General features: G+C 42.7%; 1 protein-coding gene across 4 annotated transcripts in view; it reads right to left on the bottom strand.

Moving 5' to 3' along the window:
- Positions 1-15,537, bottom strand: part of LOC111966317 (polyhomeotic-like protein 2) — a 48,716-nt gene extending 33,179 nt beyond the window's left edge. For all 4 annotated transcript variants that reach the window (XM_070444405.1, XM_023990841.2, XM_023990840.2 and 1 more), the window contains exons 1-2: positions 15,452-15,537; positions 770-989 (exon numbers count right to left, since the gene is read on the bottom strand). In XM_070444405.1, the coding sequence (XP_070300506.1) occupies positions 770-928 (159 nt within the window). In that variant the 5' untranslated portion in view covers positions 929-989; positions 15,452-15,537. The remainder of the gene's footprint in view (positions 1-769; positions 990-15,451) is intronic.
- Positions 15,538-23,081: the final 7,544 nt, after the last annotated feature.

A 23,081-nucleotide genomic window follows, 5' to 3' on the forward strand; every position in this document is an offset into this window, starting at 1 on the left:
TTAATACTCATCTCCGTCAACACCAGTGAGTTGTTGTGATGCATCTAAGACTCACATTTAAAAAGAGTTGCCTTTTTTTCTGGGCAAACTTCGTCACAAACTTTAATCATGCAGTTTTTGATGAAATCCCCCTCCGTAAATGGCGGGCTGATTTAGCGATCTCTTCTGCAAAATAAAACTGGCTTGACAGCAGCCTGGCCTTGTGATTTGGCTTTTTGAACAGAGCCTGTCGAGATTTGAGGCCTCGTTTTAATTCCTCTGCCTTTTGTAGCCTTTGTTCATGTCCATATTCTTGTTTTTGTCCGCGTGTTTCGTTTCATAATGTCGTCTCAGATTATACTCTTTCAGTACCGCCACACTTTCTCCACACAGAAGACACACAGGTTTTCCAGCTACCTCCGTGAACATATACTCCGACTCCCACCTTGTTTGAAACCCCCGGTTCTCAGTGTCCACCTTCCGTTTTGCCATTTTTGATGGGTATCTGAAAGTTAATTTTACTGTGATGCTGACGACTGCTGTGCCAATAATATTTGAAATGAAGCAGCCTACTGCTCGGTGCGTCACCGTTGCATTGTGGAAATGTAGTATTGGTGCGTGTAAAAGATCTGCAGGCTGCCGGCTTGCTGCGGTCTGCGGGCCGGTTTAATAATAATCAAGATCATCCAGGGGCCGTAAAAAACCTTCTCGCGGGCCGGTGGTGGGCCCGCGGGCCTTGACTCTGACATATATGCTGTATATCTGTATACAAACATTGCTACTACTGTACCTGAGCAGTCTGTCTACCTGGGATCCCAGCGTAGACAGAGATGTGGGGCAGGGTTGGCCTCCCAGTGCTGCTAGTAGTGACCAGGCTGGTGGTGACACTGGGAGTCGTACTGATGCTGCTGGCAGTGGCGGCTGCCGGGCCCTGGGCCTCATTCTGCATGTCGCCCTCCGCCTCCACTTCCCACAATCCACAGTGACTGCTTAGTCGGATACTCCTCTAACTGATAGAGAGAGAGCGAGAGAAAGAGTGTGAGAGAGAGAGAGAGGTGGGGGAGTGGAGAGATTTATCTTTAATTTAAAAATAAGTTGCAAGGCTGGTGTAATATTGCACTCAGAGCTAGTGGACATGTGTCTCACAAAACACATAAAACACAGTCAGAGTGTTGATAACATGGTCACTCTCTCCCCCCTCAGCCATGACTCCTTAGCCCCAATCTGGCAGGCCACTCTGAGAGGTGATAGGGAAACGACTAAAGTTACAGACAAATTTGCTCGTTATTGAGTCACTTGGAGAAGCCCAATCAAAATGAATCACAGGCCTTAAACCACATTGCTCTCTGGAACAATGAAAATAAATGCCACATTTTGCAGTTATCTAGTGGGCCATTTTTGAATTTTGTTGCTTAGTAAGCCAAAAATGACATCCCTCCCAACTAGTCTAGTTTATACTGGTTGCCCAATTCTAATATATTTTCCACTAATTAGTCTTTTGACCAATCACATCACATCTTATTCAGAGCTTATCTGATTGGTCAAAATACCAATGAATGAAAAAAAGATCAGAATTGGTCTGCCTGTGTAAACGCAGCCTTGTATGTTAAGTCTGGCTCAATAGTTCTAAGAGAATCACAACCCAACATTTATAAATAGCTCTCCATTTTGCGACTCCTCCCTTGCAAGTGGAAGTGAATAGGGAATGCTGTAACACCTGCCGGAAATGACCCCAGGGCAACTCTTCTCCAAAGCCTTGTCTTTCCTTCTACAGGTTTACAGCTGTCTGTCTGTCCCATCTTTGTCAGCTCAACTCGCCTCTTTGATCTGGTAACATCAAGTAATATAAGCTAAATCAGCAGACCTGGAAATCCTCCCACCCAGAAAAATCATGTTTGCAACAAGGTACTAAAGTAAAACTGCAAAAAATGTGGCCTGAATACAAAGCATTATGTTTGCGGTAAATCCAACACAACACATCACTGTGTACCACTCTTCATATTTTCAAGTATGGCGGTGACTGCATCATGTTATGGGTATGCTTGTCATCAGCAAGGACTAGGGAGTTTTTGGGGGGGATAAAAATAAACGGAATAGAGCTAAGCACAGGCAAAATCCTAGAGGAAAACCTGATTCAGTCTGCTTTCCAACAGACACTGGGAGAGAAATGCACCTAAAACACAAGGCCAAATACACACTGGAGTTGCTTACCAAGAGTACATGGAATGTTCCTGAGTGGCATAGTTACAGTTTTGACTTAAATCGGTTTGAAAATGTAGATCAAGACTTGAAATTGGCTGTCCAGCAATGATCAACAACCAACTTGACAGATCTTGAAGAATTTTGCAAATATTGTAAAATCCAGGTGTGGAAAGCTCTTCGAGACTTACCCAGAAAGACTCAAAGCTGTAATAGCTGCCAAAGGTGATTCTAACATGTATTGACTCAGGGGTGTGAATACTTATGTAAATTAGATATTTCATTATTTCATTTTTAATAAAAACATGTTATCACTTTGTCATTATGGGGTATTATGTGTACGTAGATGGGTGAGAGAAAAAAATCAGTTAATCCATTTTGAATTCAGGCTGTAACACAACAAAATGTGGAATGAGTCAAGGGGTATGAATACTTTCTGAAGGCACTACATATCCCCTGTCTGATTCCCAGTTCATCCACTAGAGAGCAGTTGGAGATAACACGAGGTCTCTTGGCCACTTGAAAACAGTTGAGTCTGGTTTAGGTAGTGAGTCACTGTTCCAAAATGGCTGAGCGGATTTTCAAGCCTGACATCTTAAAATAACTATTGGGAATCAGGCCTTTCAAGTTATCGAGTGTAAAAATATACAAAAATAAGACACAGACAGGTGAGGAAACYTCAAATGTATTTTCCACCTTTGTATTGCAAACGATGAGCTAGATCATGGCGCATGTGGAGGATGCATACAAGGTCATGTGGATGGAGAAGGAAATGCATTGCTTTACAATGACCATCAGGGTGTACCCTCTCCGTGCATACTAAATGTTTGCCCTTTTGGTGACATAACTTACATTGCATACTCTATGAATATGACCATAGCACATGATTTATGGCCTTTATGGGGTGGGTTATGACATTTCCAGCAGTAAGATTTGAGTTCAATGTTCAAAAAGACAAGGGCTGTAGCTTTCAAATGATATGTCACTTTCTATTTTCTGACAACAATTAGTTTTGGTGGGTAACCCAAAGATCACTGTTAGATCTTCTAGACCAGTGATTCTCAACTTGGGAGTCGTGACGCAGGACTCACTCACTGACCAATACAATAAAGTTCTCGCCCCACACACACACATTGATCCAATGAAATTACAGATTTCATTGTTTTGTTTGTTTTGTTTTGTTTAAAATATGACGCGTCCAATCATATAATACAGATCTTCTTCTGACAGCTAGCTTGATTGACAGCTAACTATGCAGATGCGTTCTGCAGGCATTGCACATGTGGATAGTTAGCTGTCATTTAACTCATGTAGGCTAGCTGTCAGAGTAAAACCATGGACACGTTTTTTCTTCATCTACTGCTGCTTCCAATGCCAACAACAAGGCAGACAACCCGGGAATACCACCCCGACTTCATCAAATATGGTTTTACATATACAGAAGACAGTCAGGGTGAGTGTAGACCGCAGTGTGTCCTATGCAATAGGCCGTTAGCTAATGAGAGCATGAAACCCTCCAAAATGAAAAGTAAATCTGGGCACCAAGCATCTAAGCCACAAAAATAAGACAGCTGACTTTTTTAAAAGGAAATGTCAATATCTGGAGGCCTCACAAGAGTCATTGAACAACGTATGCACGGTACAAGAAAAGGCACTTCACGCATCATACCTTGTGGCCCAAAGCAAGTGCAAAAAAGCCCACACCAGCGCAGAGGATCTCATACTCCCTGCTGCGATTGATATGTGCACTGAAATCTTGGGAGATTCCAGGACATGTCTGAGGACATAACGCGCCAGTGCAAATGGCCATTAAGCACTGCAGCTTGATGAATCCACAGATGTGGCTAACCGTGCAATTCTAATGGTCTATGTCAGACACGTCTGGGATCATAACTTTGAGGAGCAGTTCCTTTTTAGTGCTGATTTGCCCACCACCACCACTGCAGAAGCTGTCTTTAACAAAATGGATATGTATCTGGGCTCCGTGGGACTGGCTTGGGATGGGTGCGTTGGTGTGACCACTGATGGGGCTGCTGTCATGACAGGTAAGCACTCCGGAGTAGTAAAGCGGATCCTGGAGAGAGCACCGAGTGCGACGTGGAACAGGGAGGCATTGGCATCGAAGGGCATGGTGCCTGAGCTCCTYGCCACTCTCCAGGATGTGATCAAGTGTGTCAACTATATCAAAAAGAGTYCCAGAAAAAGCAGGTGTTTCCAGGCCTTCTGCAGGGATATGGGGAGCGAGCACCAGCAAGTGCTTTATCATGCAGAGGTCCGCTGGCTTTCCAGGGGTAAAGTGTTGGGTCGCTTTTATGAGCTTCGAGCGGAGATTGCCAAGTTTCTTTCAGAAAACAAGTAATCTCTGGCCGAACATTTCGATTGTGAGGAATGGCTCGCACAAGTTGCCTTCCTGGTGGATATTTTTGATCATCTGAATTCGCTCAATGTGTCAATGCAAGGGAGGGGGCACAATCGATTTGAACAGAGTGACAAAGTGGATGCCTTCATGATTAAGCATACTGTTTGGGCAAATCATGTTTCTAACGGGAGGATTGACATGTTTCCCAATGCTGATTTCGAGATTCAGCATCTGATCAACAAAGCACACAGCAACACACACAAAAAAAACATTAAACGGCATCTTGTCAAGCTGCAGGGAAAGTTTTGCGACTACTTCCCGGAGGAGAACAGGAGACAAGACGACTGGATACGGGACCCCTTTCGAGTGGAGATGGGAAGCGTCACATTGCCAAGCAATGAAGAGGATCTGCTGGTGGAGCTGTCATTTGATTGCAGACTGAGCATGCGCTTCCCGAAAATGACACAGATCTGCTGCAGCGTAGCGGGAGAGTATCCTGCTCTCGTTTGTCATGAATCATGCTACCGTTCAGCATTACCTATCTGTGTGAAAGTGGCATCTCTGCTATGGCCATTCTGAAAACCAAAAGCAGAAACAAACTATGTCAACCAGACTTCAATAAACTTATCAAACTATTGTTCAAAGCTGTTGTGCAGCAACTCACTGCCTTCCTGAAGACAAACAATGTATATGAAACGCTTCAGTCTGGTTTTAGACCCCATCATAGCACTGAGACTGCACTTGTGAAGGTGGTAAATTACCTTTTAATGGCGTCAGACTGAGGCTCTGCATCTGTCCTCGTGCTCCTAGACCTTACTGCTGCTTTTGATACCATCGATCACCACATTCTTTTGGAGAGATTGGAAACTCAAATTGGTCTACACGGACAAGTTCTGGCCTGGTTTAGATCTTATCTGTCGGAAAGATATGTTTGTCTCTGTGGATGGTTTGTCCTCTGACAAATCAACTGTAAATTTCGATGTTCCTCAAGGCTCCGTTTTAGGACCACTATTGTTTTCACTATATATTTTATCTCTTGGTGATGTCATTCGGAAACATAATGTTAACTTTCACTGCTATGTGGATGACACACAGCTGTACATTTCGATGAAACATGGTGAAGCCCCAAAATTGCCCTCCCTGGAAGCCTGTGTTTCAGACATAAGGAAGTGGATGGCTGCAAATGTTCTACTTTTAAACTCGGCCAAAACAGAGATGCTTGTTCTAGGTTCCAAGAAACAAAGAGAACTTCTGTTGAATCTGACAATTAATCTTGATGGTTGTACAGTCGTCTCTAATAAAACTGTGAAGGACCTCGGCGTTACTCTGGACCCTGATCTCTCTTTTGACGAACATATCCAGACTGTTTCAAGGACAGCTTTTTTCCATCTACGTAACATTGCAAAAATCTGAAACTTTCTGTCCAAAAATGATGCAGAAAAATGAATCCATGCTTTTGTCACTTCTAGGTTAGACTACTGCTCTACCAATGCTCTACTTTCCAGCTACCCGGATAAAGCACTAAATAAACTTCAGTTAGTGCTAAACACAGCTGCTAGAATCTTGACTAGAACCAAAGAAATTGATCATATTACTCCAGTGCTAGCCTCTCTACACTGGCTTCCTGTTAAGGCAAGGGTTGATTTCAAGGTTTTACTGCTAACCTACAAAGCATTACATGGGCTTGCTCCAACCTATCTTTCCGATTTGGTCCTGCCATACATACCTACACGTACGCTACGGTCACAAGACGCAGGCCTCCTTACTGTCCCTAGAATTTCTAAGCAAACAGCTGGAGGCAGGGCTTTCTCCTATAGAGCTCCATTTCTATGGAATGGTCTGCCTACCCATGTGAGAGACGCAGACTCGGTCTCAACCTTTAAGTCTTTATTGAAGACTCATCTCTTCAGTAGGTCCTATGATTGAGTGTAGTCTGGCCCAGGAGTGTGAAGGTGAACGGAAAGGCACTGGAGCAACGAACCGCCCTTGCTGTCTCTGCTTGGCCGGTTCCCCTCTCTCCACTGGGATTCTCTGCCTCTAACCCTATTACAGGGGCTGTCACTGGCTTACTGGTGCTCTTCCATGCCATCCCTAGGAGGGGTGCGTCACTTGAGTGGGTTGAGTCAATGACGTGATCTTCCTCTCCAGGGTTGGGTTGTGCCGTGGCAGAGATCTTTGTGGGCTTTACTCGGCCTTGTCTCAGGATGGTAAGTTGGTGGTTGAAGATATCCCTCTAGTGGTGTGGGGGCTGTGCTTTGGCAAAGTGGGTGAGGTTATATCCTGCCTGTTTGGCCCTGTCCGGGGGTGTCGTCGGAAGGGGCCACAGTGTCTCCCGACCCCTCCTGTCTCAGCCTCCAGTATTTATGCTGCAGTAGTTTATGTGTCGGGGGGCTAGGGTCAGTCTGTTATATCTGGAGTATTTCTCCTGTCTTATCCGGTGTCCTGTGTGAATTTAAGTATGCTCTCTCTAATTCTCTCTCTCTTTCTCTCTTTTTCTCTCTTTCCCTCTTTCTTTCTTTCTTTCTCTCTCTCGGAGGACATGAGCCCTAGGACCATGCCTCAGGACTACCTGGCATGATGACTCCTTGCTGTCCCCAGTCCACCTGGCCGTGCTGCTGCTCCAGTTTCAACTGTTCTGCATGCGGCTATGGAACCCTGACCTGTTCACCGGACGTGATACCTGTCCTAGACCTGCTGTTTTCAACTCTCTAGAGACTGCAGGAGCGGTAGAGATGCTCTGAATGATCGGCTATGAAAAGCCAACTGACATTTACTTCTGAGGTGCTGACCTGTTGCACCCTCGACAACCACTGTGATTGTTATTAATTGACCCTGCTGGTCATCTATGAACATTTGAACATCTTGGCCATGTTCTGTTATAATCTCCACCCGGCACAGCCAGAAGAGGACTGGCCACCCCTCATAGCCTGGTTCTTCTCTAGGTTTCTTCCTAGGTTCTGGCCTTTCTAGGGAGGTTATCCTAGCCACGTGCTTCTACACCTGCATAGCTTGCTGTTTGGGGTTTTAGGCTGGGTTTCTGTACAGCACTTTGTGACATCAGCTGATGTAAGAAGGGCTTTCTAAATACATTTGATTGATTGATTGATTCACTATGTTAATTGTTATTGTTAATTAAATCTGACATTTATATTACATTTTATTGAACTGGTTAAAAACGTATACCTTTAAAAAACTGTTCAAGGTTGTGAAACTATTGACATGGTATTTGATGATTAAGAATTCCTAATGATTGTTGTTTTTTCCATTTTAAACACTGGTATGTGTTACTGTTCATTAACATTATTGGACTGGTTTTGATGTCATGTTCTGAGTCTAATAAGTCATTACACCCCACTCCTGTACTGCTCCCATTATGGAAACACACTTCAAAGAACACCATCCTCCTCCTCCTCTCTCACTGGAGCTTCCAAAGGGGGAGTTTGGCAGGGAGGGGGCTGGCAGAGGGTTCATTGAAGCTAGAGGGTGAGGGGAGTTAGGGAGTAAGCCTCATAAAGTTCCAGTTCAATTCTGAACTTCTGGTGGAAGAACAGCTACACCAACATCTCTACACCAACTGCAGTTTCTACACCATACGGCTGACAAACGGGAGTGTGACAAAGATCATCCACCTGTCATGCGTGTCACACACACACACACACACACACACACACACACACACACACACACACACACACACACACACACACACACACCCACAACACACACAACACACACACACACACACACACACACACACACACACACACACACACACACACACACACACACAAACACACACACACACACCACAGAGCAAACACAGCACACACACACACACACACACAGACAAAGCAACCCTATTCCATCCAATTTTGTGCATGACGTACGGCACCTACAAACACACTAGTCCACCCATTGAATCCATGGACATGAATTAGTGAAATAAATGTACAGTACGTCTAATGGACCCTCCATTAATGCAGAGGTCTCCCAATGACAATGTAGCATGGCTTTCTGTTTCCCCTCACACCAGGAAGAGAGAGAGAAGGAGTGAGCAGGTGACGGGTGCCATTGCTGACACCAGTGGTGTAAATAACTTAGGTAAAAATACTATACTTTAAAGTACTACTTAAGTCGTTTTTTGGGAGGGTATCTGTACTTTACTTTGTTATTTATATTTTTAACAACATTTGCTTCACTACATTCCTTAAGAAAATAAGTTACTTTTTACTGCATACATTTCCCCTGGCATCCAAAGGTACTCTTTACATTTTGAATGCTTATCAGGACAGGAAAATGGTCCAATTCACACAATTATCAAGAGAACATCCCTGGTCGTCCCTACTGCCTCTGATCTGGCGGACTCACTAAACACACAGTCTTCCTTTGTAAATTATGTCTGAGTGTTGGAGTGTGCCCATGGCTTTCTGTAAATAAAGTAAATAAAAATAAATGGTGCCATCTGGTTTACTTAATATAAGGAATTTGAAATTATTTATACTTTTTCTTTTGATAATTAAGTATATTTTAGTAGTTATATTTACTTTTGATACTTAGTATATTTAGTAAATGTAATACTCAACTAGTATTTTACTGGGTAACTTTCACTTTTATTTGAGTCATTTTCTATTAAGGTATCTTCATTTTACTCAAGTATGACAATTGGGTACTTATTCCACCACTGGCTGACACCTCACCTCCTGTCTCTATCTCAGCATGGTGGAGTGTCAAACGGTGTGGTCTGCTCCTCCCAGCAATAACAGACCCACAGCACAGGCAAACGTCATTCATACACCCTACATTTCAAATGTGGTATCTTATCACACACAAACACAATTCTAGGGTGCTGGCCCTCACTTGATGGGCCAAGAATGGATCCCTGTGGTACCCCACGTGTAAAAAAGTAAAGTACATCTTGATGAACTGTAATAAGTGTATTGTTAAAAAGGAAACCATGAATCATGATGCCCATGTGGTGTGGTGTGTGGTGTGGGCTGAGGGGGAGGGCTCGTAAACTACGGGCGAAGCTAACTCTTACCTCACTGCCCCCAGCAAGAGCTTTGACGGACTTTATGATGTGCCCTCCCCACGGTAGCTTATACCATACAGTGACTGCCTTTTGTCTGGCTACAGTGGAAATACCCAAACWACGCTGTACTCTGCAGTCAGTCAATGTACATCCCAAGCTTGGCCCAATACCGACACCAGCACTTCTCTCATTTATATACTGTAAGTGGTGAAAATTATGACAATGACGACGACGTCAGAAGAAATTGATTACATTTCAACCTCCAAAATGGTGGGCGGGGTACAACTCCTTTTTAGGGGGAACCAGAGTATTTCCAATGTATAAACGCCATACCTGTGACTTCAATCTGAATCTGAACTGACCACTACTGCTGGTATATGTATTTTTGGGGGGTAACCCTTACAACCCTTTTTTAGGGTAGCCCTTATAAAGAGATTCTGAATTCTATTAGTGGGTGTGTCGTGTGAGGGGAAAAAACCTCTCTCTTAGTGGCCAGGGCCACTGGGCAGGCAGGCGGGGGGAGATTATTGGCCCTCATTTCCTTAAGACCCCCCCAATAAACCTGCCTGCTTTGTCTGCCAGAGGAGGGCCTTTTGTGTGAGACAAGGCAGAGTGATATACAGCCTGTGTTGTCATGGTTTCATTGATTGTAGAGCAATGCAGAGAGAAAGAGAGCGGYTTAGTGATGTTGTTGAGGATGTGAATGCAGCACCTCGTGCTGTGGCTAATGTGAAGGAGGAAGACTGTGAGTGATGGTGATAGTCATTCTCATCTGAAGTGCTCCTCCCTCCCCTTTCTGAGGGTCATAACTCATAAACATTCAGTCACAACACATGTATTAATATAAAGGATTCATTTAGACAAAGGTATTCAACTGTTGTGATCAGAAAGCAAAAAAATGAAGGAAAAAAGTTGGAACTACTGCACCTGGATRTAGCAAATGTACAAGAGCAAAATTTAAATGTGCAAAATAATATTGATGGCATCGATTTCCTAGGCTAATTTGCATATAAATTTGCTGCTACTCAAGGTAAAGAAGAGGTGGTGTGTGTGCGCTGTTGAGGGGAAAAGGAGAGGAATTCAGATGGATGCACTCAAATCCACATTGCTGCCCATTTRTTATGATCACGCCTAAAATCGATCATGGACCTGGCACATGCTATAACATAAACTCAGCAAAAAAAGAAACGTTCCTTTTTCAGGACCCTGTCTTTCAAAGATAATTCGTAAAAATCCAAATAACTTCACAGATCTTCATTGTAAAGGGTTTAAACACTGTTTTCCATGCTTGTTTAATGAACCAGAAACAATTAATGAACATGCACCTGTGGAACGGTCGTTAAGACACTAACAGCCTACAGACGGTAGGCAATTAAGGTCACCGTTATGAAAACTTAGAACACTAAAGAGGCCTTTCTACTGGCTCTGAAAAACACAAAAAGAAAGATGCCCAGGGTCCCTGCTCATCTGCGTGAACGTGCCTTAGGCATGCTGCAAGGAGGCATGAGGACTGCAGATGTGGCCAGGGCAATAAATTGCAATGTCCGTACTGTGAGACGCATAACACAGCACTACAGGGAGACAGGACGGACAGCTGTTCGTCCTAGCAGTGGCAGACCATGTGTAACAACACCTGCACAGGATCGGTACATCCGAACATCACACCTGCAGGACAGGTACATGATGGCAACAACAACTGCCCGAGTTACACCAGGAACGCACAATCCCTCCATCAGTGCTCAGACTGTCCGCAATAGGCTGAGAGAGGCTGGACTGAGGGCTTGTATGCCTGTTGTAAGGCATGTCCTCACCAGACATCACCGGCAACAACGTCGCCTATGGGCACAAACCCACCGTTGCTGGACCAGACAGGAAATCTGGTGCAGTCCATGAGGAGGAGATGCACTGCAGTACTTAATGCAGCTGGTGGCCACACCAGATACTGAGTGTTACTTTTGACTTTGACCCCCCGTTGTTCAGGGACACATTATTCAATTTCTGTTAGTCACATGTCTGTGGAACTTGTTCAGTTTCTGTCTCAGTTGTTGAATCTTGTTATGTTCATACAAATATTTACACATGTTAAGTTTGCTGAAAATAAACGCAGTTTATGTGCACCATATCCTCATGCAGGTGTGTGTGTTTCTGAGTGCCTACAGTCCAAAGAGATGCAGGACAGATAAGAAACTAACTTCAATCAGATGTGCGTGTGCCTGCTCCCAAGTTTGGAAAGTAGGGGGCCTTACTGGGAACACATGGAGGGAGGGAGTGAAAGAGAGGGAGAGAGAAAAAGAGAGAGAAAACATAGAGACCAGAAGAGGCTGGTGGGAGGAGYTATAGGAGACGGGCTCATTTTGGTTCCATATGTTTGATGTGTTTGATACCGTTCCATTAATTCCATACCAGCCATCACAATGAGTCTGTCATCTTATAGCTCTTCCCACCAGCCTCCTCTGATATTGACCATTACAAAAAAAAAAGCCAAATTTGCAGTTTCAGTGAATTAGCTGTTCTCACATGTTGGGCTTAAATTTGACATGACAAAAAAACACATTTTCACATGTATACATGTTGAATTCACATGTTAACACCACCTTTTCACATGTGAGAATAACATGTTTTCACCTCACATGTGAATTGCAGTTTTACATAGGAAATTTGAAAATCGAATATGCCGTTTCACATGAGATTTTCACGTGAACGTTTTTCACATATGAAGCTGCAAATTAGATTTTTACACGTGATTGTTTTTCACATGTGACCTTGCACTTTTAAATGTGAAAGTGAAAATCTAATTTGCAGTTTCACATGTAAGGAAAATCCACATGTGAAAATCTCACTTTCAGTTATGGAATTGAAAGTTATGGCAAGTTCACACGTAGGGTTGAAATAATGTTCTTCTCCTCACATGTGAAACGATGGTGGTAACATGTTGCAGTAGCAATGTTTCCACTGGTGGAATTAGGGTGACCACATCTAAAAATCCCAAATGCGGGACATTCTCGGTACAGTGGACAGAATACATTTTTGGGGCCAGGTTAATAGATCACATTCAAATGGAGACATCGTTGTGCTGTATGAAGGTCACTGCCTGTTAAAGGGCCAATCCTTACTTGCTACATCCATTTCTGGACTTATAAATGAATGATATGTACCCATTGATTCTTAAAGAATATAACGTATACATGCCTCATGAGCTTAGTTCAGCTGTCATACCCCATCAGAACCCAAAATATAAGCTTGTTTTACTCCAATGTTTATAAGCAAAGTAAATGTAAATAACCACTGTACAGCCTAAAAACATGTTTAAAACTATCATTTGGATATCATGGATGGTCAGTCCTTGCATCCATAGCGTAGTCTATGTTTCTGAGAAAGGTTACATTTCTCCAGGCCCATCCCTCAGCTTTTTACTGTACTTGTGGCAGTGAGTACACTTTGTTAACGGTTCAGTTAAGGATTGTTGCTTTAAACACCTTTAATTGAGTCATAGTGTTATTATATGGTGCAATCCTCTAGTGAGTGAGTTACTTTTGTGCTGTTAATATCAAGCAAAACTTCTGAAGTCGAGAAAAAAATGATTACTATTGCAAACAAAAAATATGATATTGAAAGCAAAACATAAACCCTAAAGTATTGATAGCAAAACAAAATATTGTAAGGTAACAATTAAAAAAAAAATATATATATATATACAATTTCAATKAAATAAAACACCTCCCTCTTTCCTGCAATTTTCCCTCTCTTTGGTTATGTTACCCTGGCCTTTGCTTTCACTGCCTTTTTTTCCAGTTGCAAGTTTTGGCACATTCCAGCAACATAGCACCCTCCATCCCACTGCCGCTCTGCCTCTGAAGCTCAAAATTAACACGTGAAACTTCACACGTGTCCGAAAATCACGTGTGTTTTTTTGTAAGGGGAGATATAAAGAGAAAACACAAACAGACCCCACAGAGCCCCAGGACAACAACACAATTAGACCYAAACATAAGTACTTGACACATTGAAAATAATYAACAAAAAGGAGCAAACTAGAATGCTATTTGGCCCTAAACAGAGAGTACACAGTGGCAGAATACCTGACCACTGTGACTGACCCAAAAATTAAGGATAGCTTTGACTATGTACAGACTCAGTGAGCATAGCCCTGATATTGAGAAAGGTCGCCGTAGGCAGACCTGGCTCTCAAGAGAAGACAGGCTATTTGCACACTGCCCAAACCGAGCTGCACATCCTAACCTTCTGCCAAATGTATGACCATATTATTTCCCTCAGATTACACAGACCCACAAAGAATTCGAAAACTAAAGCAATTTTGATTTTGAATATTGATTGGATGAAATACCACAGTGTGCAATCACAGAAGCAAGATGTGTGACCTGTTGCCACAAGAAAACGGCAACCATTGAAGAACAAACACCATTATAAATACAACCCATATTTATGTTTATTTCTTTTCCCTTGTCTACATCGTTACAACACTGTACATAGCCATAATATGACATTTGAAATGGCTCTATTCCTTTGGAACTTTTGTGAGTGTCATGTTACCTGTTTATTTTTTATTGTTTATTTCACTTTTGTTTATTATCTATTTCACTTGCTTTGGCAATGTGAACATATGTTTCCCATGCTAATAAAGCCTTTGAATTGAATTGAAGGAGATAGAGAGAGAGAGAGAGAGAAGGAGAGAGAGAGAGAGAGAGAGAGAGAGAGAGAGAGAGAGAAGAGAGAGAAGAGAGAGAGAGAGGAGAGAGAGAGAGAGAGAGAGAGAGAGAGAGAGAGAGAGAGAGAGAGAGAGAGAGAGAGAGAGAGAAGAGAGAGAAGAGAGAAAGAGAGAAAGAGAGAAAAGAGAGAGGCATAGGGACCACAGCGGCACCAGAGGGACCAGGAGGAATAACACCTGGATGTGAGAAGGAGTCACTTTCATCTGCTCCGGGACCTTCAGACCCTCCAGACCAGCTGCCTTGCCCAGAGGGGGAGAGGGGACAGGGCCATACCTCATCAGAGCCGAGGCACTCCACCTGTCGACACTCACTTCCTAACGACACACTGAGTTACACTGAGTTCCTGCCTCGGCTGTCAGAAGCTCTCCACAGATCTTTTATGATCAGTGTTCATACAGGTTATAGGTCTATAATTTCAATCTGGGTAAATGCAGTCTGTCTGTACTCAACGTCTACAGGCCTTCACTCACTGGTCTTTCAATGCAAACATCAAATGGTTCCGAAAGCATGCCTTTTTTCTTTTTTTTTTACATTACTCGTGTGCATGTGTTGGGGGAGTGGCATGTGAGTTTGACATGATAGTAAAAGGAGATGCTTTAAGCTGTCATAAGACAGTCCCTAACAGAAATGGCATGTTTTGATCCTCAACCAACTTGACAGTCTGTCTACTTTGGACCCATGGATAGAGAGCCCATTTGACAAGAATGCCATGATTTGAATCAAGTCAGTCCCTGATACACTTGACAAATGTAAATAAAAATGCTAAAATCTTTACAGAACTGTTCCAATACTGTCCAGGTCAGACTTAAGTGTCTGAATAGTGTGCTGAAGAGACTGCAGACGGCATGTTAGTTGAGAGGCACACAAACACGTGGATGCACAACCACACACACACACACACACACACACACACACACACACCACACACACACACACACACACACACACACACACACAAGCACGCACACTTACACCAACAACACTTGCAGAGAATCCACATGTACCAATTCACACGCATGCACACACACACATGTTCAAACAGTAAATCATGCACACATACCCCAACAACAAGCACACAACAGAGCCAGAGTTATAGTTACAGCAGCAGCAAGGCATGAAAAATGACTTTCAAAAAGACACAAAGCCACGCTTCCATACCTTCAACACAGGCCTCCCTCCATGCTGTATAGGTTTCCTGTTTCTTTCCTGTTATACTACACCATATCTGGGTCTTGCTCTGCCAGCCTCAGAATAGACCAAGGGTAGAGGAGGAGCTGGAGGTGGGAAAAAATCCTGTATGAATTAGAATTCCAAAAGCAGTCATGTGATTCAAATGAGCCAATGGTTAGCATCTATCAGCCTGTGGCCTTCCCCCTTCCCCCTGGCCCTCCTCCCTTGTTGTCTTGTAGAATGGCGATGACACGGCTGTAGTACAGAATGCCTGTCATTGTCTCCATGGTAGCACAGAGAGATTTAACCCTTACTTGTGATGTTACTGCATCTCCCACAAAATTGGAGTTTGGTCAGGGTGTGTGTGAGTGGGTCTGCCATGCTGTGCATTCATAGAGTAACATGCAAGTGCATTACAATGTGTGTGTGTGTGTGTCTTGTGCACGTGTGTGAGAGAGAGAGAGAGAGAGAGAGAGAGAGAGAGAGAGAGAGAGAGAGAGAGTCATTACAGGGGACTATATAGAACTTCTGAAGCTTGACGGCCTTGCGTTTATGGTCCATTTATGGTGCAATGGAAAGTAATCTATGATTGAAAACAGAGTGCTAATCACTCGAGTGCTCATTTTGAAACAACTAAAATATGAATGATTTGTTCTCGGTCTTTGGTAATAAAAGGTTCCGAAATGTAATTCAATCGGAGGACATCGAAGGCTAAGTGACTGTATGCGTAATTGTGTTAGACACACAGGTGCAGACAGCAATGGGGTAATTAGGCAGGTCAGGAAACGGCTGGGGCAGGAAACGGCTGGGGGACTGAGGGAAGTGAGGCTGCTGTATTCTACCTGGGGGGGGGTTAAGAAGCTAATAAGTTTGTCATGCTTTTATTTGATGGCAGGATAGTTTTTTATCAGCTCATCACATGTGGAAGGAAAAAGGAACCGTAAAGTGAATAATTACTATGATCAGATTGAAGCAGTTGTGCACAATGATACTAGCTGCCTGACTTTTCACACGGAAATATTTTGTGGAATCAATATTTAATCATTAATAACAAAACAACAGCACACTTTAAAGAGAAGTGAGATGGCTATTAACAAATGGCATTTAACTGTTTATTATGCTTCTAAAAAAGCTGGTACATTCCATGTCATTTGTTTAGTGTATGTTTGGTTCAAACATTAATGTCCAATGGGCTGTTTTGTAGGTGACGACAGAGGCCGATCGGGATGAATGGGAGCTCTGACACACACACACACACACACACACACACACACACACACACACACACACACACACACACACACACACACNCACACACACACACACACACACACACACACACACACACACACACACACACACACACACACACACACACACACACACACACTGTGGGATCCAGCCAGGATTAGACAGCAGCCTCTGACTCTATTTCTCCCTGCTGCTGTACCACCACCACAGCTCCTCAGCTTCTGCCCTCAGCTTCCCTCCACAACCAGGACCATAGCACCAGAAGACCATGTCCACCACCGAGGGGGTCAAGACCCCTATCCCTGGCCCCACAGAGGCCACCAGTCTGGTAAGGGGTCCAAGCCAAGAACAGGTAAGGGCCAGGCCCGGGGCTTCATTTAACCTCTTACAGCTTTTTCATATCATAGTTTTCTGGTAGAAAGTGTTTTTATTTGTAAGCATTCTTAAAGGGAATGATATTACATCATGTTGATGAGCTAGACTTTGATTGATGGGGTAGTTCTACATTGTTCAGACATATCTTGGAGGAGTGATATTGTATTGTGTAAAAGTGTTTACTATGTGTATGTCATTTTGAGGTTTTGTAGCAATACGAAGAAAACGGGGCAAAATATCCATAGCTACATAGACACAGCTGTCTCGGTTGATATCATACGCCATAGTGCGGTAGATGGCGTGATTGTGGTGTAATCTGATTACAGCATGGTACTGCACGTACATGGAGTTGATGACAGAAATTAAGCGTACTGTGCATACTGCGTGGTCCAGTTATAGCAGGCTAGTTATGACCTGGCTGTGACCTAGCTGTACAGAGGATTATATTCTCCATCTCTACACAAACTTTATATCCTACTACTGCATAAAAGACATGGCTGATAGCCTGGGACAATGCTGAGCGATATGTAATCTAATCGCAAGTAGAGTCCATCAGTACCACTGAGATGTACTTGACTGGGGGTTATATTGTCCTTAACCGAATCTGCTAAACATAGAAAATCGTCCATGTTTGTGTAGCCTCTGATGTTTTGAAGTCAATGTCATTACAGTGTTTTGAGTGAGATAAATCCATTTGTATTTGACTATTTACTTTGCAAGCTTCTCCCATGTTTATTCTACCATTTAGACATTTTTTTCTGCAATTCCATTTCACCAACTCTTAATATTTAGGAACATTGAACAAATGGTGTGTTATCTATAGCCTTGTGTTGATATCACATCATGTGATAAAGCTTGGAGCAGCAGATGGAAATATGTGACGTGGCGTCACAGTAATGGGGAGATGCTGATTGACTGGTTGGAGGCTTTTTTGCTCGATAATCTAGAAAAAACAACAGAAGAAGAAGAAGGGAGAGTCTCTGTGTGAACAGTGACCTACAGTCAACTCTGGAATTATACACCACTACATGCTGTGTACCACTCACTGGCCATGTTGCTCTTGATGTTGCTCTAAATACATTAAGGCCCTTATCCTAACCTGATACAGCCAAACCTAATTATTGTTGTATAAAATAATTTACTACTTTCTCTGTATGACGCTTATTTAAGCACAACATGTTTTGGAGTTTCTGATCATCTGAAATTATACTGAACAGAATATATAAGGAAAGTAAATGTTCAATTATTTAGGTACATCACTGACATACAGCCACATTTAATTGCTGTGATTTCACTATAGTGGGTTGCTGTCATTTTCCAACAGTGTATGAACAGCTTATTGTTTACATATTTATATTTTGTGTATTAAATTGACAGTGCTCTTTTATGTATGTGCAAGACAAATTCCCTACAAGGGCAATTAAGTTTATGTTTTATTCTATGGTGTTGTGTTGGGTCAGTATTAGGTCCTGCTTTTCTGTGCTCAAAGTTATGGGTGTTATTCTCCACAAGATGGCAGCAGCATACAGTACTGCCAAGAGGTTACTGCTACCAGGTTGTCCAAACAGCTCCGTAAATCTATGGAAGGTTGCTGGAGCATTGCATAAACCGAATGGCATGTGTTCAAACACATACAGGCCAAACGGTGTAGGCTACAGAGCAGGTTTTCTCACATTAGAAGAAAGTATAACAATGCTTTTTTAAACATTTATTTTCATCTACATTCCTCAAACACACTGACTTCTAAGAGATATGGAAACATCTTCCCATGGCCAAAAGTGAGAGTGGCTATCTGAAAGCAATGGCTGATATGGTAAACTCTCCACCTTTCTTTTCACATCCTCCTTTGAGCAACTTCCTGTTGTAGTTTTTTAGGAGCTTGGACTAACTTTTTGGATCTTTTCATCTACTGTAGGAATCCTTTGAAGAACATTTATAAGCCTTGTTCAGAACTTTAACTCTCCTGGATGGGATTTTAGTTCCCAGAAAATGGTCAACAACTGTCGAGAGATACCTCAAAGCTAGAACAAGTTATTTTACTGTCTCTGTCACATTTGAAATTCCAGTTACTGGTGTCCTTCATTTAAATTCCCATGCTCATTAAGTTAATTCACCCATTCATTAGATTAGTCAGCACATTTACCAGCTTGACCCAGGGACTCTAGCTATGACAAGGGGTGAAAGTAGATTACATTTCTTACTGGTACGAGACCTACTACTAAAAATGTTATGGTTCTAATCATTGAATTGCATATAGAATCCCTATTAATTTAGTGATCTCCGTGGGCATAGTAGGCCTAATAAAGGTTTGTCGTATAACTTTTATCATCTACTACATTTTAATGTGGCATAAACACAACCAGTCATGTTTTCATCTGATTGTCAAACAATCACTTCAAAAAGCACTCCTGTTGGCCACAACACAATTTGGAGAGTAGGCCTATATGCCCATTTTCAAGTCAGATCGCTCATTTCCATACAGCTGACATGCAGTACTGTTAAATAATGGTGTAATTGCCTATAGTTTTCTTGGCATTTTGTTTTAATTATTGTGAGAGGCTCACATTTTACCAGAATGGCATACACCCACTATTTATTTGCCTGGATGCCATACCGGTCCGTACCGCCTTACTTTCACCCCTGGCTATGACTCATCATTGAACTGAATGACTGGTCAAATTTTGTTCTCCTATTTCCTCCAGTCACAGAAAAAAGAGAGGCAAAATTTCCCTAATTGGGAAAAGGGAATAAATATTTTGAAACAGAACAGTGGCATGAAACTGCATGCGCTGTGCGCTGATGTGATATCACCATCTTTGTTGGGGTGATGGTTTCAATTTGACACTCCGCTTTCATGCTGTGCCATGAGCCTTTGGACAGTGTCAACCTCAATTGCAAAATGGCCCTTGATGACTGGGACAAGAGCGGTGAGGAAGTGAATGTGGGCGTACTTGCTTTGGGTACACTGGTCATACTCTTTTGTCCCCGTCCACCACCGGATCAGGCCTTGATCCTTCTGTTGGAACTCAGTAAACTGGCAGACCCATTCAACTATACAGTACAGCAGGTACATGACAGAGAGAGGAGGTTGGGGGGGAATGACGGCATGCTAGGCTACACAGTAAAACATCGACATTTCTACTACAACACGTTTGCTTGGCACTGGCTTAACAGAGTGAACTAGTTGTTTTGAGGAGAAATATCCTTGCACCAGTCTACCTCAATATTTGTTCTCTGCCATGCACTTATACCACATTCCTGGCTGTTCTACCGATGGCCTTGCATGTATTTGCCTACTTTCATGATTTATTCATTGTGAAAAGTGTCTCTCAAAGCACTTATACCTTGTGTCTTTCCTCTGTTCTCTGGATTGGCCAGTTTGGATGTCCGTCTCCTGGGTTTGGCTGGGATTGGAGGTTGGAGGCAGGATGGAGGCAGGATTCTGGATTAGGCAGCAAGAACAGGTGGGCCTCAGTCAGAGCAAGCAGGTGGGGAGGGGATCAGGTTCCAGTCATGTGAGGGTGAGTCACCCTGGAGACAAGGAGTATTCCCATGAGACAGCAGCACTGGGGGAGGTCACATGACCACCTGGATTAGGTGTCATGTTTTTACCTGAGCTCATCCTCTCTCAAGGGAAGTCAAGGTGGCCATGGGCCACAGCCCTCAGCCCTCATCACCAATACATCTGCAAGACAAAGGTGTGCATCTCATTTGGTCTCACATGCAAGATGTTCTAAATATTTGCATGGTGAAAAGTTTGCAGTTGTTGTATTTCAGAGGGAATAAAAGGAAACAAAGGTTATTTTAGGTTAGGATTGAGTTGAAATGAAACCAATAGTATGTTTAGCTTTAGAAATGATTCCGTTCTGAAAATTAAGGTTTGTAACTTGGTGTGCAAACGCTTAGTAAATCTGGTCCTAAGACCTGAATGTTACGTTCAGCCACAGCATCATCCAGGTGTCAGAAGTGCTGGTATCAAACCATAGAGAAGCGCTTCCTTAAAATAGAAACTGTACTCAGGGGGATTACAGTAAGTGCTAGGAACTGTCCAGATAAGCACTCTCTCACCTGTACTCGCACGAGAGAAACAATGCAACACTTCCATGACAGGTGAGAGGGACAGACGTACAGAGAGACAGAACAAATGATCGAATAATCCTGTAACAAATAAATAATGTCATTGCTGTGACGGTGCAGACCTTATAAACGTCAGTTGGCCGGCCTGTCTTATTGTGCTGTTTGCAGGTTGTTTGGCTAGCACACAACTTAGTAAAAACATATGGACTCACCAAATAATTGAAGCCTCTGTGTGGTGGAAGTCCTTTCAGTGGTAGATGACACCATGCAAGTATTAGATTGCAAATACCCAATGTGCTTTCCACTATCCTGTTTCCGTTCTAGCCTTTCGGGCCTGTAGTGACTGACATGACCTGAAATTAAATGACTCAATACTTGTCATAAAATAATCAAACGTTCTTTGGGTGAATTTGTTTACAGGACAAAAGGACTCATCTAGACATTGCTTAGCTTATCCTCTATGCAGGATTGTTCTGCCCAAGGTGCAGTAGTAGTTCACCAACTAACACGTAAACAGTCAATAGTTGGCTAACTAACTAAGGGGACCCTTGGAAATCCCTTAGGCCTATTATCATGACTGGAGGCAGGGCATGAAAGGGATAACTGTAACGGTTCTCGTCCTCTTCGTCTGAGGAGTAGCAAGGATCGGACCAATACGCAGCGTGGTAAGTGTCCATTTTAATTTATTAAAACTGAACACTGAAAAATACAAAATAACAATGTGAATAATACCGAAAACCAAAACAGTCCTGAAATGTGACACAAACACTACAACAGGAAACAATCACCCACAACACACAATGACAAACAGGCTACCTAAATATGGCTCCCAATCAGAGACAACGACTGACACCTGCCTCTGATTGAGAACCATACTAGGCCCAACACATAGAAATCTAACAACAGAACAAAACATAGAAAAACAACATAGAAGGCCCACCCCAACTCACGCCCTGACCAAACTAAAATAAAGACATAAAAAAGGAACTAAGGTCAGAACGTGACAATAACGAATCCAGTTGTTTGTGTCATCCGTTTCAGGAAAGTACGTGCGTAATTGCACACCCAGCTCACTCAAGTGCTTCGCTATATTACATTTTTACATTGTCTGTAAGCTTGAGTTCATTTGCACACAAAAAATAATTCAATGATGGAAAAACCTGTGTGTTGTCCTTGTTAACACAGACAGAAAAGAGCTCCAAATTCTTTATCATAGCCGTAATTTTGTCCTGCACATTGTATATAGTTGCGGAGATTCCCTATAATCCTTGATTCAGATCACTCAGGCAAGACAAAACATCACCCAGATAGGCCAGTCCTGTGAGAAACTCGTCATCATGCAAGCGGTCAGACAAGTGAAAATGATGGTCAGTGAAGAAAACTTTAAGCTCGTCTCTCAATTTAAAAAAAAACGTGTCAATACTTTGCCCCTTGATAACCAGCGCCCTTCTGTATGTTGTAAAAGCGTTACATGGTCGCTGCCCATATCATTGCATAATGTAGAAAATACACCAGAGTTCAGGGGCCTTGCTTTAACAAAGTTAACCATTTTCACTGTAGTGTCCAAAACGTTAATTATTTGACTAGGCTACCTGTATTTGACATTGTGGTGTTATTTCGCTGAACACCAGATGGTTTCATTTTATTTTTGGCAGTGAAACGAGGCTACTCAGGCGAGAAAATAACCTCACCCAAATGTTGGAAAATCTAAATTTGCTGTTTGAAAATGTGAAGAAAATGTGAATCACATTTTTATTTGGCGTACCCCTGACGGCATTGCGCATACCCAGAACTTTGAGAGTTCCTTAATATTAGTGTCACGCCCTGACCTTAGATATCTCTGTTTTTATATATATTTTGGTTGGGTCAGGGTGTGACTGGGGTGGGTACGCTAGTTTTTTGTATGTCTAGGGTT

The sequence above is a fragment of the Salvelinus sp. IW2-2015 genome, linkage group LG7 (genome assembly GCF_002910315.2).
Source record: "Salvelinus sp. IW2-2015 linkage group LG7, ASM291031v2, whole genome shotgun sequence".
Lineage (NCBI taxonomy): Eukaryota > Metazoa > Chordata > Actinopteri > Salmoniformes > Salmonidae > Salvelinus > Salvelinus sp. IW2-2015.